This window comes from Pristiophorus japonicus, chromosome 12 (assembly GCF_044704955.1).
Source record: "Pristiophorus japonicus isolate sPriJap1 chromosome 12, sPriJap1.hap1, whole genome shotgun sequence".
In the NCBI taxonomy this organism is placed as follows: domain Eukaryota; kingdom Metazoa; phylum Chordata; class Chondrichthyes; family Pristiophoridae; genus Pristiophorus; species Pristiophorus japonicus.
This window is the reverse complement of record NC_091988.1, coordinates 11,606,106-11,620,305: the sequence shown is the minus strand read 5'-3', so window position 1 is coordinate 11,620,305 and position 14,200 is coordinate 11,606,106. Positions and strand designations below refer to the sequence as shown.

The following is a 14,200-nucleotide window of genomic DNA, read 5'->3' as shown; positions in this document are numbered from 1 at the left end:
GTAATCCATCGGACCAGGGGTTTTATCCTCTTTGAGTTTGATCAGTTTATTTAATATTTCTTGTCTTGTTATTTTAAATGCAGTTATTTCATTTCTAATCTCATCATCTGATGTCATGTCCACCTGTTCTGTCTCCCTGGTAATTACTGAAGCAAAGTAATCATTTAATATTTCTGCCATCTCTCCATCGCCGCCTGTGGTATTATCTTGTCTATCCCTTAGGCCATACTCCCATCCCGGGTTTACTTTATTTATTGATATGCCTGTAAAATATTTTACTGTTTTGTTTTATGTTCCTTGATAATTTAATTTCATAGTTCTCTCCTAATCTCTTCGTATAATCTCTTGTCATGCTCTCCTCTGCTGTCTATGGTCCCAAATTTCCCCAGCCGCTTAGAGCGACGTACTTTGATGTGGTGTGCCGACTTCCTGGGGGATAAAAAGCGCTAAAAATCTACCTTTGAATTTGGCCGCTCCCTTGTCGTCCGGATCCATCGGCGTCGGGCAGCAGGGGAGGTGGGGGGGGGGGCGGGGCTTGGGGGGGGGCGGAGCTTTGGCTGTGCTTGCTCAGCGTGGCCAGGGTGTGGCGGAGCTTGGGCCCGGCGTGTTGTGTAGTGCCGGCAGGGGCACGCATGACCGTTTGAGCATGTGCGCATGCGCAATGGGTGGTTCAGTTTGTGCGCATGCGCAGTGTAACAGGAAGCTTGGCAATTGGCCAATTAAAGGGAGAGCATCCTCAGAATAATGGAGCATATAAAAAGGTGAGGTCTGAATATTGATTTTTTGTGTGGCTGAGGGAGTGGAAAGGAGTGCTGGATAGGTGTAAGAGAGGTGTAAGTGTGATCTTTGAACATTACCTGCGTTTGAGTCCAATAGACGAATGGCGCAAGAGCGTGCAAGATGAACCAAGAATTTCCTCCATGAGGAAGAGGAGAAATTAGTAACGGTTATTGAGGAGAAATGGCTGGAGCTGGATATCAGCAAGAGTGGTCCGTCAAAGGTCTCACCCAAGGAAATGAGGAAAAAGATGGAACCTCGTTGCAGAAGAATTCTCCGCTGGGGTCAACACCGCAAGATCTGGAAGCCAGTGCAAGAAGAAATGGCAGGACATTGGTCAAGTAGTGAGTGTAAGTAATATCTTCATCGTTAAATTGAATTGCAGTGGAAAATGTGAGCATCTGTAGGTGTCCCACCCATCAGAAGCGCACCATGTCTGACAATTGATATTTTCATCTTTGCAGAAGAAATTGGCCCACACCAAAAGGGAGAGAACTAGAACAGGAGGAGGTCCGCCAAATCTGCACCAACTGACACCCCTGGAACAGAGGGTTGCTGCCTTGCTGACTCGCACCGGCAGAAAAAGAATCAGCTCTGCACAAGCTGGACCCACACGCGAGGGTGAGGGTGAGTCATTAAAATACATAGTGGCCCTTCAAATCAACCTGCTGACTGGCCTGCTACGCGTGAGACTACTCATGCCACCCATCCTGCCCCCACCTGTGCTGCTAACCATTTGACTGTTGTGTTGTCTTTTGCAGAAGAAGTCGACACTCCTCAAGATCCTGAGGATCCAGATGCGTGCACTCCAGACCAAGGCGGGAGGGGGGAGGAGGGGTTCATGGAAATGTGTGCTCAGGAGAATGCTGACTGCGATATGGATCAGGACATACCACAGGACATCACACTGCCAGAACCCTCCATGAGCTCCTCGGCAAACTTCCATGGGTTCACACCTTCCAAGGTCGCGGGTCCGAGTGGCGGTCGGGAAATGCATCTTGGGACACCCAGTCCCCCACTGTCCCAGCCTGCACCTCGCACTGGAGGGGTGCCACTAGCCCGACCCACGGCGAGGGGAAGGAGAAGCCGACCAGTCTCTCCTGAGAGGCAGCCCTCAGCAGAGGTTAATCAGGTTGTTTCATTGGGTGAGGAGACTAATGTTCTCACAAGATCACTTGTGGCGGCCGTCAGTGGGGTGCATGATAAGGTCGCGACATTGTCGGGTGAAATCTCTGCACTGAGACGGGAAGTCAGGGCGGGCATTTCAGAGGGTGTGCAGGTGACAGCAGATGCCATGAGGGAGCTGGCTTCTGCAATAAGGGCACAAAGGCCGGAGACTCAAATGCCACTCCCACTTCACTCCACGCACCAGCCACCGGTCAGACCCAAGCCGGGCCCCCGACCACTATCACCGATCCTATAAGGAAGTGCACTTTCCCCGAGATGTGGGTGAGGGATGGGTGCAGACTTTCTTTCCTGTTGTTGCTGTTGTTGTTGGTATCATTGAAGTGCACTGTAAAATTCACAATAAAAGATATTTTGCATCAAAACTGAATCATCCTCCATTAGCACCACGCAACATTTAGGGCCACCTGTAAAAAGTAAAAATCCCTCACCCCTGCAGTCATGTGTGCCTGCCGCCCCTAGCCCTGGCGGGAGGGCTAGCTGGTGCGTTCTGCAGTCAGCAAGGTAGGACTGCTCTATTTTCTGTAGCTGATTTATCTTTCATTTATTTGTGATGATGTCGTGCAGCTGTTGTGCTGAAGATGTTGTAATGTTGTGCTGATGTTGTGAAGGTCTTTAGTGCTTTGGAATCCTCTACCTCACCTCCCCCCCCCACCCTATCTCTGGCTTCCTGCGCTGATCTCATAAAAGTAGGTAAGGTTTTCCTGTGCCTGCAAAAGTGGCCACATACACTGGCCTAAGTTAGTTTGGAGTAACTTTCAGTTGGCCAAATGTGCTTCTATGGCCAGAAGAGGTGTAAGTGGCTTGTCACGCCCCATTTTGGAGAGAACAAACTAAACTAGAAAAAAAACCTAACCTGACTTACATTGAAGCAAGTTAAATGGGGAAATTTGCAATTTTTAAGTGACTCCAAAACAAGCTACTTACTCCAAAAAAAAACGGCAACTTTTGGGGAAATTTGGGCCCCATGTACTTACTGAGCAGAGTTGTAGGATGTAATCGTTTATTATTTTTCTTTCCATTAAAAGTATTCATTGATGTATTTCAGAGTAGTAACTTGGTCCAATTTAATTACTACAGCTAAAAAAAAACTACCGAAAATAATTATTTTTAATAAGAGTGTCCAGTCCTCCACGTGAGTAACTTGATTTAAAAATCACTGAAAATAACTTAAAGGAACTATACTGAACCATTTACTACTTTCATTGATGTACAGTTTCTTCATAAATTAATTATTTTTTGATATGAAAGAACTTTGAAAATGTGCCTACTACTAATGTCTGTGTGCCAAAGAAAATTAGCACAAGTTGAGCAGCCTTCCCAAACCAACGCAATCGGCAGAATCTCGCAATGTTGCCCTGGGAGTGTGGCCTGCTTTGTGGGCTGGGTCTGAGCCAGTGAACCAGCATAAAAATAAATCACAGAAAACACAAACGTTAGTGGTTTTGGGAGTTTAAAATTCCATGATCTTTTGCATTGGTTTGGCCGATTCCGCATGGATTGAGCTGATATTACTGCCGTAAATAAGCGGAAACTCCCAAAGAATTTTTTCCCTTTACTCTCTGTTCAAATATGAATTGATACATTCCTTTTTAATGCTACAATTAACTTAGCAACTACAGAACTTGGTTGTCGTCGGTCGTCATGAAAATCAGGAGATCTCCCGAGTGCCCCTGTGGTTGGTTCCATGATGGTGTAGTATCGATGCCCTCTTTTCTCATGAGAATCCCAAAGAAGGTTTTATTTTCAGTTGCACCTTAATCTTTATTTGTCAAACAAAGGAAAAACTCCTTCCATTCTGATACAGAAATTTATAACAGCAAGTCCATTTACCGACACTCCCAAATGGTGCTGGGCAAATGTATAAAATACACACGTACAACATATCTTTATTTAAATACAAACAATCAGCTTGAATATTATCTCACAAATGAATGTGACAAAGATGTTCAATTTTGTTTTATAATCGTAGGATAATTAATGCAAATTTAGCTAACCAGGATTATTTCTGCTCAAAGAACACATCTTCAATTTTGAACAGTGGTAAACATTTGTATTGGTTATCTGTAAACCTCACACAAATAAGATTTGGCAAACAAGGGCAGGTATGGTGCATTCGGGTCCCAATGTATGGTACCTAGGAAACACAATAAAGAATAAAATAATTACAGATAATTGAAACACAATTACCATGTGTGATATGTAATTCTTCAATGTAATTTATAACTCGCCTTTAAAAGATAACTTTTATGGAATCATATATACCATATCTGCAGCTCTATTTCAGTCAAACCAACCCTTGCTGTAACTTAAGAATGAGTTAATTATAGAAATGTTATTTATTTTGTTAAGTGCAGAGATTTTTATTTACTTTTACTATCTGGTGAATTTTGTGTCCATCAAGGTGTGGAATGCCAGTGATGGAAAATAGAACATTTTGCACATACACAAACACGGTCTGGTCTGTTTGACAACATCGTAAGTGAAATTATGCTGAATGAGGGCTTCCGCTTTGGGTTCAGGCTATTACTTATTTTTTTGCAATTTTCTGGAATCCAGTGTCAGCATTTAGCACTACAAGGTCAGATATAGCATGGTGGATATACAATAAAGTAAAACTCTCTTATAATCAACCCAACCCAAAAAAGTATCTCTTGCTGCACTGTGATATTTTCCATTTCCCACACCAACCCTTTTGTTGCCTCTCTGAGGGAGATTGACGATTTATGCTGAATTAGGGAACGTTCCTGTTATATGCCTGCATGCACCAGGAATTGAACAGAGATTATCTAAACTCATTTCAAAAAGAACACATGTTCAGTATAGTGGTTAAAGTGGAATTTGTTAAGAAAGGGGTCTCAGTTTTCCCTAACTTGAGAAACCTTTGACTTTGTCCCTGCAACCATTAAGATTCCACAGTACTTAGTCACCCTCATATAATAAAGGAGAAAGAACAGTTAATCAATTTAAAAAAATGATAACCCATTTGTGTGTGTGTTTTAAGGCACATTCTTCAAAGCTATTCTTGTTTAAATCTAAAACGACTTCATTAATGTACACACATCTCTCTTTCCCACCATCAATTTTTTCACACAATCCCTTTGTCCCTTTCTTTCTGCACTATAGTTAGATTCCTATGATCTCTACTCACTTTTATCTCTCCTTCACTAGATTTGTGGATACATTGATGGATTAATGAATTCTCTTGATCAGGGACATGAGTTGAAACCCCAGGGTTGGCACTCAGAACATCAAAGATGATGTTTTTGTGTTTAATCTTGCACTTTGACATTGGTTTCTCTTAAGTATTGTGACTGACAATAGCCAGTTGTTGTGGATTATTACAGGCTTGTTTACTGTACCAAGATTTGTGGATAAACATATTGACAGAAAGTAGCGAACTTAACTGATCCTGAAAATAACCACGCTTTTTAAAAAGGAGAATATTTTTCTGAAACTACCAATGTTGTTTTGAGCAAGCCCAATACACAAAACAGAGAAAATTGATCTCCTTACTAAGTCAAGCTTATTGCAAGGAGGTGCGTTGAGGCTGGTGGTCAGAAAGAGCAAGAACACAAAAATAAAAGATTTTTCAAAAAGGTAAACTTACCGAGAAAGATAAATAGAAAAGTCTGGGAGTACATGCCAGTCATCCATAAATGAAAGGATCAGGATTGAATCTGATGAGCAAAAGACTGAAACATGCTCAGAAAGCATATTGCAATATTTTGCTTATTACGTGAGATTGTGAATGGCCAATGGAAAACAAAACAATGTTCAAATATAATAAGAATATTGAGAGGCGATACTGTCATCATCATAGGCAATCCCTCGGGATCGGGGAAGACTTGCTTCCACTCTTAGCATGAGTCCTTAGGTGGCTGAACAGTCCAATACGAGAGCCACAGTTTCTGTCACACGTGGGACAGATAGTCGTTGGAGGGAAAGGGTGGGCAGGGAGCCTGGTTTGCCGCACGCTCCTTCTGCTGCCTGCCCTTGATTTCTGCATGCTCTCGGCGAGGAGCTCAGCACCCTCCCGGATGCACTTCCTCCACTTAGGGCTGTCTATGGCCAGGGACTCCCAGGTGTCGGTGGGGATGTTGCATTTTATCAGGGAGGCTTCGAGGGTGTCCTTGTAGCGTTTCCTCTGTCCGCCTTTGGCTCATTTGCCGTGGATGAGCTCAGAGTAGAGCGCTTGCTTTGGGAGTCTCGTGTCTGACATGCAAACTATGTGGCCTGCCCAGCGGAGCTGATCAAGTGTGGTCAGTGCTTCAATGCTGGGGATGTTGGCCTGGTCGAGGACGCTAATGTTGGTGCATCTGTCCTCCCAGGGGATTTGCAGGATCTTGCAGAGACATCGCTGGTGGTATTTCTCCAGCGACTTGAGGTGTCTACTATACATGGTCCACGTCTCTGAGCCACACAGGAGGGCGGGTATTACTATGGCCCTGTAGACCATGAGCTTGGTGACAGTTTTGAGGGACTGATCTTCAAATACTCTTTTCCTCAGGCGGCCGAAGGCTGCACTGGAGGCGGTGTTGGATCTCATCATCAATGCCTGCTCTTGTTGATAGGAGGCTCCCGAGATAAGGGAAATGGTCCACGTTGTCCAGGGCCATGCCGTGGATCTTGATATCTGGGGGGCAGTGCTGTGCGGCGAGGACAGGCTGGTGGAGGACCTTTGTCTTACTAATGTTTAGCGTAAGGCTCATGCTTTCATACGCCTCGGTAAATACGTCGACTATGTCCTGGAGTTCAGCCTCTGTGTATGCATAGACGCAGGCGTCGTCCGCGTACTGTAGCTCGACGACAGAGGTTGGGGTGGTCTGGGACCTGGCCTGGAGACGGTGCAGGTTGAAAAGCTTCCCACTGGTTCTGTAGTTTAGCTACACTCCAGCGGGGAGCTTATCAACTGTGAGGTGGAGCATGGCAGCGAGGAAGATTGAGAAGAGGGTTAGGGCAATGACGCAGCCCTGCTTGACCCCGGTCCGGACATGAATTGGGTCTGTGATGGATCCATTGGTAAGGATCACGACCGTTCATGTCGTCGTGGAGCAGGCGGAGGATGGTGACGTACTTTTGGGGGCATCCGAAACGGAGGAGGACGCTCCATAGACCCTCGTGGTTGACAGTGTCGAAGGCCTTTGTAAGGTTGAAGGCAGCCATGTATAAGGGCTGGTGCTGCTCCCTGCATTTTTCCTGCAGCTGTCGCGCTGCAAAATTCATGTCCGTTGTGCCCAGTAGGGGGACGAAATTCACACTGTGACTCTGGGAGGAGCTCCTTGGCCACAGGGAGAAGACGATTGAGGAGGACTCTAGCGATGACTTTCCCAGTGGCTGATAGCAGGGAGATTCCCCTGTAGTTGCCGCAGTCGGACTTGTCCCCTTTTTTAAAGATGGTCACGATCACTGCATCTCTGAGATCTCCCGGCATGCTCTCCTCCCTCCAGATGAGGTCATATATTCGCGCCAGTCGTGCCTCTCCGCCATACTTCAGTGCCTCAGCCAGGATTCCATCTACTCCCGTAGCCTTGTTGTTCTTGAGCTGTCTTATGGCCTTTTCTACCTCATGCAGTGTTGGTGGTGGCGGGTCGCATGCTGCGGAATGGAGTCGAGAACACTCGAGTCAAAGGCAGAGTCTCGATTGAGGAGATCTTCGAAATGTTCCTTCCAGCGGGTCCTGACTGCCTCAGTGTCCTTGATGAGTGTTTCCCCGTTCTTGGCCAGGAATGGGGTGGGGCCTTGGGAGTTTGGTCCGTATGTGGCCTTGACTGCGGTGAAGAATCCTCGCACATCGTAGCTGTCGGCCAGCTGCTGTATCTCCTGTGCTTTCTCCATCCACCACCTGTTCTTTTGGTCCCGGGTTTTTTGTTGGACCTCAGCCTTTAGCCGTCTGCAATGCTGCTTTGCTGCTCCAGAGTTGGGTTGCTGTTTAAGGCTCAGAAATGTCCTGCATTTGCAGTCTATTTGTTCTTAAATCTCCTGATCATTCTCATCAAACCGGTCCTGGTGTTTCCTGGTTGAGTGATCGAGCGCCTCTTTGCAGACTCTGGTTATGGAGGCCTGGAGGGCAGACCAAGTGCTGTGGGCATTCTGCGTCTCGGGATCATCAAGGCACGCCAGGTTAGCTGTGAGGCGCTGACTGCATAGGGCTCTCTTAGCTGGGTCCTTAAGTGCCCCTGCATTGACCTTTTTGTAGCCCCGCTTCTGTTGCCCCTTCGCTTTGGGGCTATGTTGATGTCAATGATGGATCGGATTAGGCAGTGGTCCGTCCAGCAGTCATCAGCTCCTGTCATGGCACGGGTGATGCGCACATCCTTGCGATCCCTGGCTCGGACGATGACATAGTCGAGCAGGTGCCAGTGTTTGGAGCGAGGGTGTTGCCACGATGCTTTGTATTTATCCCTCTGGCGGAACAAGGCGTTGGTGATGACAACTTCATGCTCTAGACATTTTGTCAGGAGTAGGGCATCGCTGGAGTTGGCTTTCTCTACCCCCTCTCTGCCAATCACACCTCCCCAGAGGCCTGTGTCCTTGCCAGCCCTGGCGTTGAAATCGCTCAGGAGGATCAGTTTGTCGCCCACGGGGACGCAGGACAGAGATTTTGAGAGGTTGGAGTAAAAACCCTCTTTGGCCTCATCTGTTGCACTGAGTGTTGGGGCGGAAGCACCGATGACTGTGGCGCACTGGTTCCGGGATAGGGTGAGTCGAAGCATCATGAGGCGTTCGTTAGTCCCGCAGGGGGAGTCTTTGAGGCGGTCAACCAGCTCGTTTTTGATGGCGAAGCCGACTCCATGGAGGCGGCGTTCTGCCTCTGGTTTCCCTTTCCAGAAGGTGTAACCTCCACCTTGTTCCTTGAGCTGGCCTTCCCCTGCCCGCCGGGTCTCGCTTAGGGTTGCGATGTCGATATCAAAGCGTCTAAGTTCCCGGGAAACTATGGCGGTGCGGTGTTCCGGTTGTTGCTGTTGGGGTTGTCCATGAGGGTCCTGACGTTCTAGGTCCAGAACTTCATGTTAGAGGAGTGGAAGATGCCTGTGCGTGAGTTCTGTTAACGTGGGGATGATCGCTGCACGCCGGCTACCACACGGGCTTAGCTGAGCGAGGTCTTGGTCCAGTGGCAAGGGGGTCCAGGACGACTGGAGGCCAGGCTCTGCTATATGGGCCTAGTTGCCTACGGAGAGATGTTGGCTGCAGGCTCGGTGCTGGGTAGTGCCCTTGGTAGTAGGTGGTCCGAGGTTTGTTTGGCGGCAGGCATTGGGGGGGCCAGCGGTGCACTGGGGTTCAAAATGGGGGGGGGGGGGGGGCAGGGCGGTCACAGCCATTGTACTCACCAGGTGCTGGAGAAGGAGAGAGGACCAGGCCATCAGTGGGGAAGGAGAGGTCCAGGGGGAGGAGGTGGGGGCCCGATAGTCAGGTCCAGCTGCCCAATCGCCGCAGGGGGTCCAGCTGGGAGGTCCAAGTCGTGCCGAGTCGTCGCAGGAGGTCCAGCCGGGAGGTCCAAGTCGTGCCGAGTCGTCGCAGGAGGTCCAGCCGGGAGGTCCAGGCCGCGTAGAGTCGCCGCAGGAGGTCTAGCCGGGAAACGCCGATACGCGGTGTGGCGGGAGGCCTAAGGTAGGCCCGAACTTTTGGAATCGCGGGGTTGGGGTTAGGGTGGGGATTTAAGTCTTTAAGACCCCCTATAGGGGTCTATTAGGGCTAGGGCTGGGGCTTGGGGAAGTTTAGGCAGTGGGAGGGGGGAGGTTGAGGGCCGAGGAGCTCCCCCTGGCCACCGAGATGGACGTCGGAGTAGCAGTTCCATACTGTAAAGTACCTGAGAGTGAGGGGCTGCACCATCCTGGCCCACTTTTACCGCTGGCCTGGCGCAAACAACCCAGATTCATTGCATTAAATTTCAGTTCTTACAATCACAGCTTTTGGGTGCTAGTGCAAACCACTATGGTACCATATGTACGTTCTTATATTGAAAAAAAAGTTTCAAAATACCATGCATGCATTGATTGACATAACGTTGTTTTAGTATTAATAAAGTAATTACCTACATCAAATCAATAAATTATCCACAAATCTGCTTTTTGATGTAGTCATATTTGACCAAGGAAAAATAACATCTTTACCATTAAGTCATCTATAGCCCTTAAAGGTATTAGCTAGTAGCCCTCATCGCTCTGTGAATGTTGGGTGATTTTGTTGTCTTCTTGAATGTATTACTCAAAAGGCTTTCAAATATTATCTGAAATGAAAGAACTACTGATGCTATTTCAGGAATAATTAAATGAGCTGTTTTTGTTTTTGCATGGTTCCATAAGGCTAATCTTTGGGAGCGATATAAAAAAAAGGTGAAGTTGATTTATATTGTTTTTCTCGTAAAGGAGGAAGCACAATGCATGCGCCATTTCAAAAAGTTTGTGACACATCACAGACTGTTATGTAGAGGTATTAATTTACTTAAATTAATTCAGTATTTCTTTGCCTACTGCAGTTGAATAAATAAATAAATGATTTCAAGCTTGGACTCAGTTATAGGAAGCAGATATTTCAGCAGTGCAAATGTAACGGTTGAAAAACCTCACTTGATAGTTATTTCTGCTGCAACAGAAATACGCTTAATTATTGACCAAGAGCTTTCATCTTAATTTCTAAGAAAAATCTTTCAAGTTACTGAGAAGAGGATGCGGAGGGCATCACCTGAAGTTGAAACTAATTGATAACAGCTTGTTTTGGTTGAGATGTTTAATATTCTGCTGCTGAGCACTTTCGCTGCATGATTTGTATGATTCACTCTAATTCATCATTAAAGATATTCTTGCCATTTGAAAAACAGAAGAATTTGGAGAAGCCAAGTTCATTATTGCAATGGTGGATACCCCGACTCTTATATTGGGGAGGCCCCGATCTGCGTGAGAACGCCAGCGGCAGGTCGGGGCCATAAAAGGAGGGGTGAGCGGCGGCTCGGGAGCACCGTGGAGGCATGCCAGTTCAGGGAGCAGCGCACGAGGGCACACGAGGGCGATGGCAGCGAAGTGTGACGTCATCAAGGTCCAGGTCGGTGATTGGAGCGTGGGCAGGTACAGCAGGAGCGGCGAGAGACTGTGGAGGGATGTGATCGGGGCCCAGGAGAGGCGTGCGTTCGGGGCCAGGGGCCCAGGGGCAGCACGGGCCCAGCCCACACTGCGCTATGTGTGCGCACTAGGTCCGTGCAGCAGAGCTGGTCTCCAGTCGTCCTGGGTAATCCTTGCCACTGGACCAAGACCTCGCTCTGTCAAGCCCGTGTGGTGGCTGGTGTGCAACGGTCACCCCACGTTAAAAAAATCCACGCACAGGCATCTTCCACCCTTCAGGATGTAGTTCGGGACCTGGAATATTAAGTAATTCATCAAAACACCTGTGAACTCATCCTTTTTTTGGCGTGGAAACAAGTCATCCTCATTTCGAGGGACTGCCTATGATGATGAAGACTGTATTGAGGATTGATTAATAAATTCAGCTTGATTTGGTTTGGCGTTTCATAAGAAACAGAGCCCGAGATGAGCTGTAAGGGACAAATTTCCTAATCTTGTGTCCCCAGTGGAGAGCTATGTTCAAAGGGAGGATGGTCAAAAGAATCAGCACTACAGAGTTGTCCTATTTTTGATCGCACTCCCTTTGAGTGTGGCTCCCTGCTGGGAGTGCGAGACGGGAAAGTTTACCCTATTAGGTAGCACTTACCACAAGTCAAAATGCATAACAAATTCTACATCCATTCTTACATATTTATACTGAATATTACTTTTTCAGTCGAGATTATTATGAGGGTGAAAGAGATCAATATTTTGCCTTCAATTTCGACTAATGGCCCAGCTGATGACTGACACAACTGTGTGACAGGTATCCCAGGGATTTAGACTTGCAGCCTTCTAATGATGAAGCCCTGGACCGTTTGAGGTGCTGGCCAGGCTACTGGCAGGATCAACCACATCTCTCTCCTTTTGTCAAACTATGGCCATTAGTAGCTGATCCACCCGATGAATTAAAACCGTAATCCCAAAGTTACCTAATGTTCTTTTGATGTGCCATCTTCAAGCCTACGCAAACTGCTAACTCCCACAGAAGTGCTCCACTGCTACAGAAAGTTAAAAGAAAAATAAAGGACCGCTGTCAGCAGTAACAGCCGCATGGAAAACAGGCCAGTAAAATGAGAGAAGAATGGTGCAGGGAGCCGTCACTTGGATTGTAATTATCACCATTCTGTCACACAGCGCTGTCAACTGTCAATAGTGCTGCACCAAGACTTTGCAGGAGCTGCCGAGGAAAGTCAGCCTGCTAATGCCAGCCAATCAAATATTGCCATGCATAGCCTGGGAGGATATGTGCCACTTGATGACTGTCCCGAATGGTGCACAAATTTGCTAAGCCACCAAATCTTAGGACTTGGGTTCGCCCCTTATTTTGCTATGCTGCTTTCCTGTGAGTCATTAGGAGAGACAAATGCCTGAAACAATCAAAATAGCAATCAAGCAACTAAATCTGGGTTAAAAAAAAATCTCATTTAAACTTTATGGAACAGATATTAGTATTTATTTAGGTTAGTAAAGTTACAATCAAATCGTTAAACTATCCACAAATTTGAATTACAGATGTACTGGAATTTTGTATGCATTTGTTTGGAATGGTGAAATATATCCCACATTTATTCTGGAGCTGTTAAAATAAATTGGAGCTTGCCTCCCACACAATGGCTGCATGATTCACTGCCACTTGCAAAACAGCTCCAAGCAGTTTCTCCATGTGTCACTGTAACTTCTGTATTTAAATTAATGATTGCACTCCAGAATTATTACAATTTCATAGGTTTTTCTTCAGCAATGTTCTCTCCTTCCTGCCTTCCTTCCAACTTTGACTCCCTTTTTTTTGGTGGAACTAAATACATGATCTTAAAATTAGACAAGTTTGTCTTTAAACCTGGCCAAAGTCAGACGACTTCAGATCGTTTACTACCAACGCAGGCGGAATTTTAGGCATACTGTTAAATGGTACCAAATTCAAAATACTCCCCAAATTATTTTTTGTTATTTAAAATTGTACACAACGGTGTGTATGTTTGAAGCATCTTATAAGCACCCCAGTTAAATGGTCTGCTCTGATATTTTAACATTTACTACATCACAGAGATGTTCCCTACTCAGAGTCTACTAGGGGACTGAGGGTCTAGCGAGAAGGAGGAACTGAGGGAAATGGTGTTGGGGAAATTGATGGGATTGAACACCGATGAATCCCCAGGGCCTGATAGTCTTCATCCCAGAGTACCTAAGGAAGTGGCCCTAGAAATAGTAGATGCATTGGTGATCATTTTCCAACATTCCATGGAATCTGGATCAGTTCCTATGGATTGGAGGACAGCTAATGTAACCCCACTTTTTAAAAAAAGGAGGGGGAGAGAAAACAGGGAAACATAGAAACATAGAAAATAGGTGCAGGAGTAGGTCATTCAGCCCTTCGAGCCTACACCACCAATTAATAAGATCATGGCTGGTCATTCCCTCAGTACCCCTTTCCTGCTTATAGACCGGTTAGCCTGACATCAGTAGTGGGGAAAATGCTGGAATCAATTATTAAAGATGTAATAGCAGCGCATTTGGAAAGCAGTGAGAGGATCGGTCCAAGCCAACATGGATTTATGAAAGGGAAATCATGCTTGACAAATCTTCTAGAATTTTTTTGAGGATGTAACTAGTAGAGTGGACAAGGGAGAACCAGTGGATGTGGTGTATTTGGACTTTCAAAAGGCTTTTGACAAGGTTCCACGCAAGAGATTAGTGCGCAAAATTAAAGCACATGGTATTGGGGGTAATGTATTGACATGGATAGAGAACTGGTTGCTAGACAGGAAGCAAAGAGTAGGAATAAACGGGTCCTTTTCAGAATGGCAGACAGTAACTAGTGGGGTACCACAAGGTTTAGTGCTGGGACCCCAGCTATTTACAATATATATTAATGATTTAGACGAAGGAATTGAATGTAATATCTCCAAGTTTGCAGATGACACTAAGCTGGGTGGCAGTGTGAGCTGTGACGAGGATGCTAAGAGGCTGCAGGGTGACTTGGACAGATTAGGTGAGTGGGCAAATGCCTGGCAGATGCAATATAATGTGGATAAATGTGAGGTTATCCACTTTAGGGGCAAAAACAGGAAGGCAGATTATTATCTGAATGGTGACAGATTAGTAAAAGGGGAGGTGCAACGAGACCTGGGTGTCATGGT

General features: G+C 46.4%; 1 protein-coding gene across 1 annotated transcript in view; it reads right to left on the bottom strand.

Moving 5' to 3' along the window:
- Positions 1-3,964: 3,964 nt before the first annotated feature.
- The window catches only part of prok2 (prokineticin 2), a 67,938-nt gene continuing 57,702 nt past the window's right edge, over positions 3,965-14,200 (bottom strand). Inside the window, exon 4 of the mRNA XM_070896533.1 lies at positions 3,965-4,099. Coding sequence (XP_070752634.1) covers positions 3,965-4,099 — 135 coding nt within the window. The remainder of the gene's footprint in view (positions 4,100-14,200) is intronic.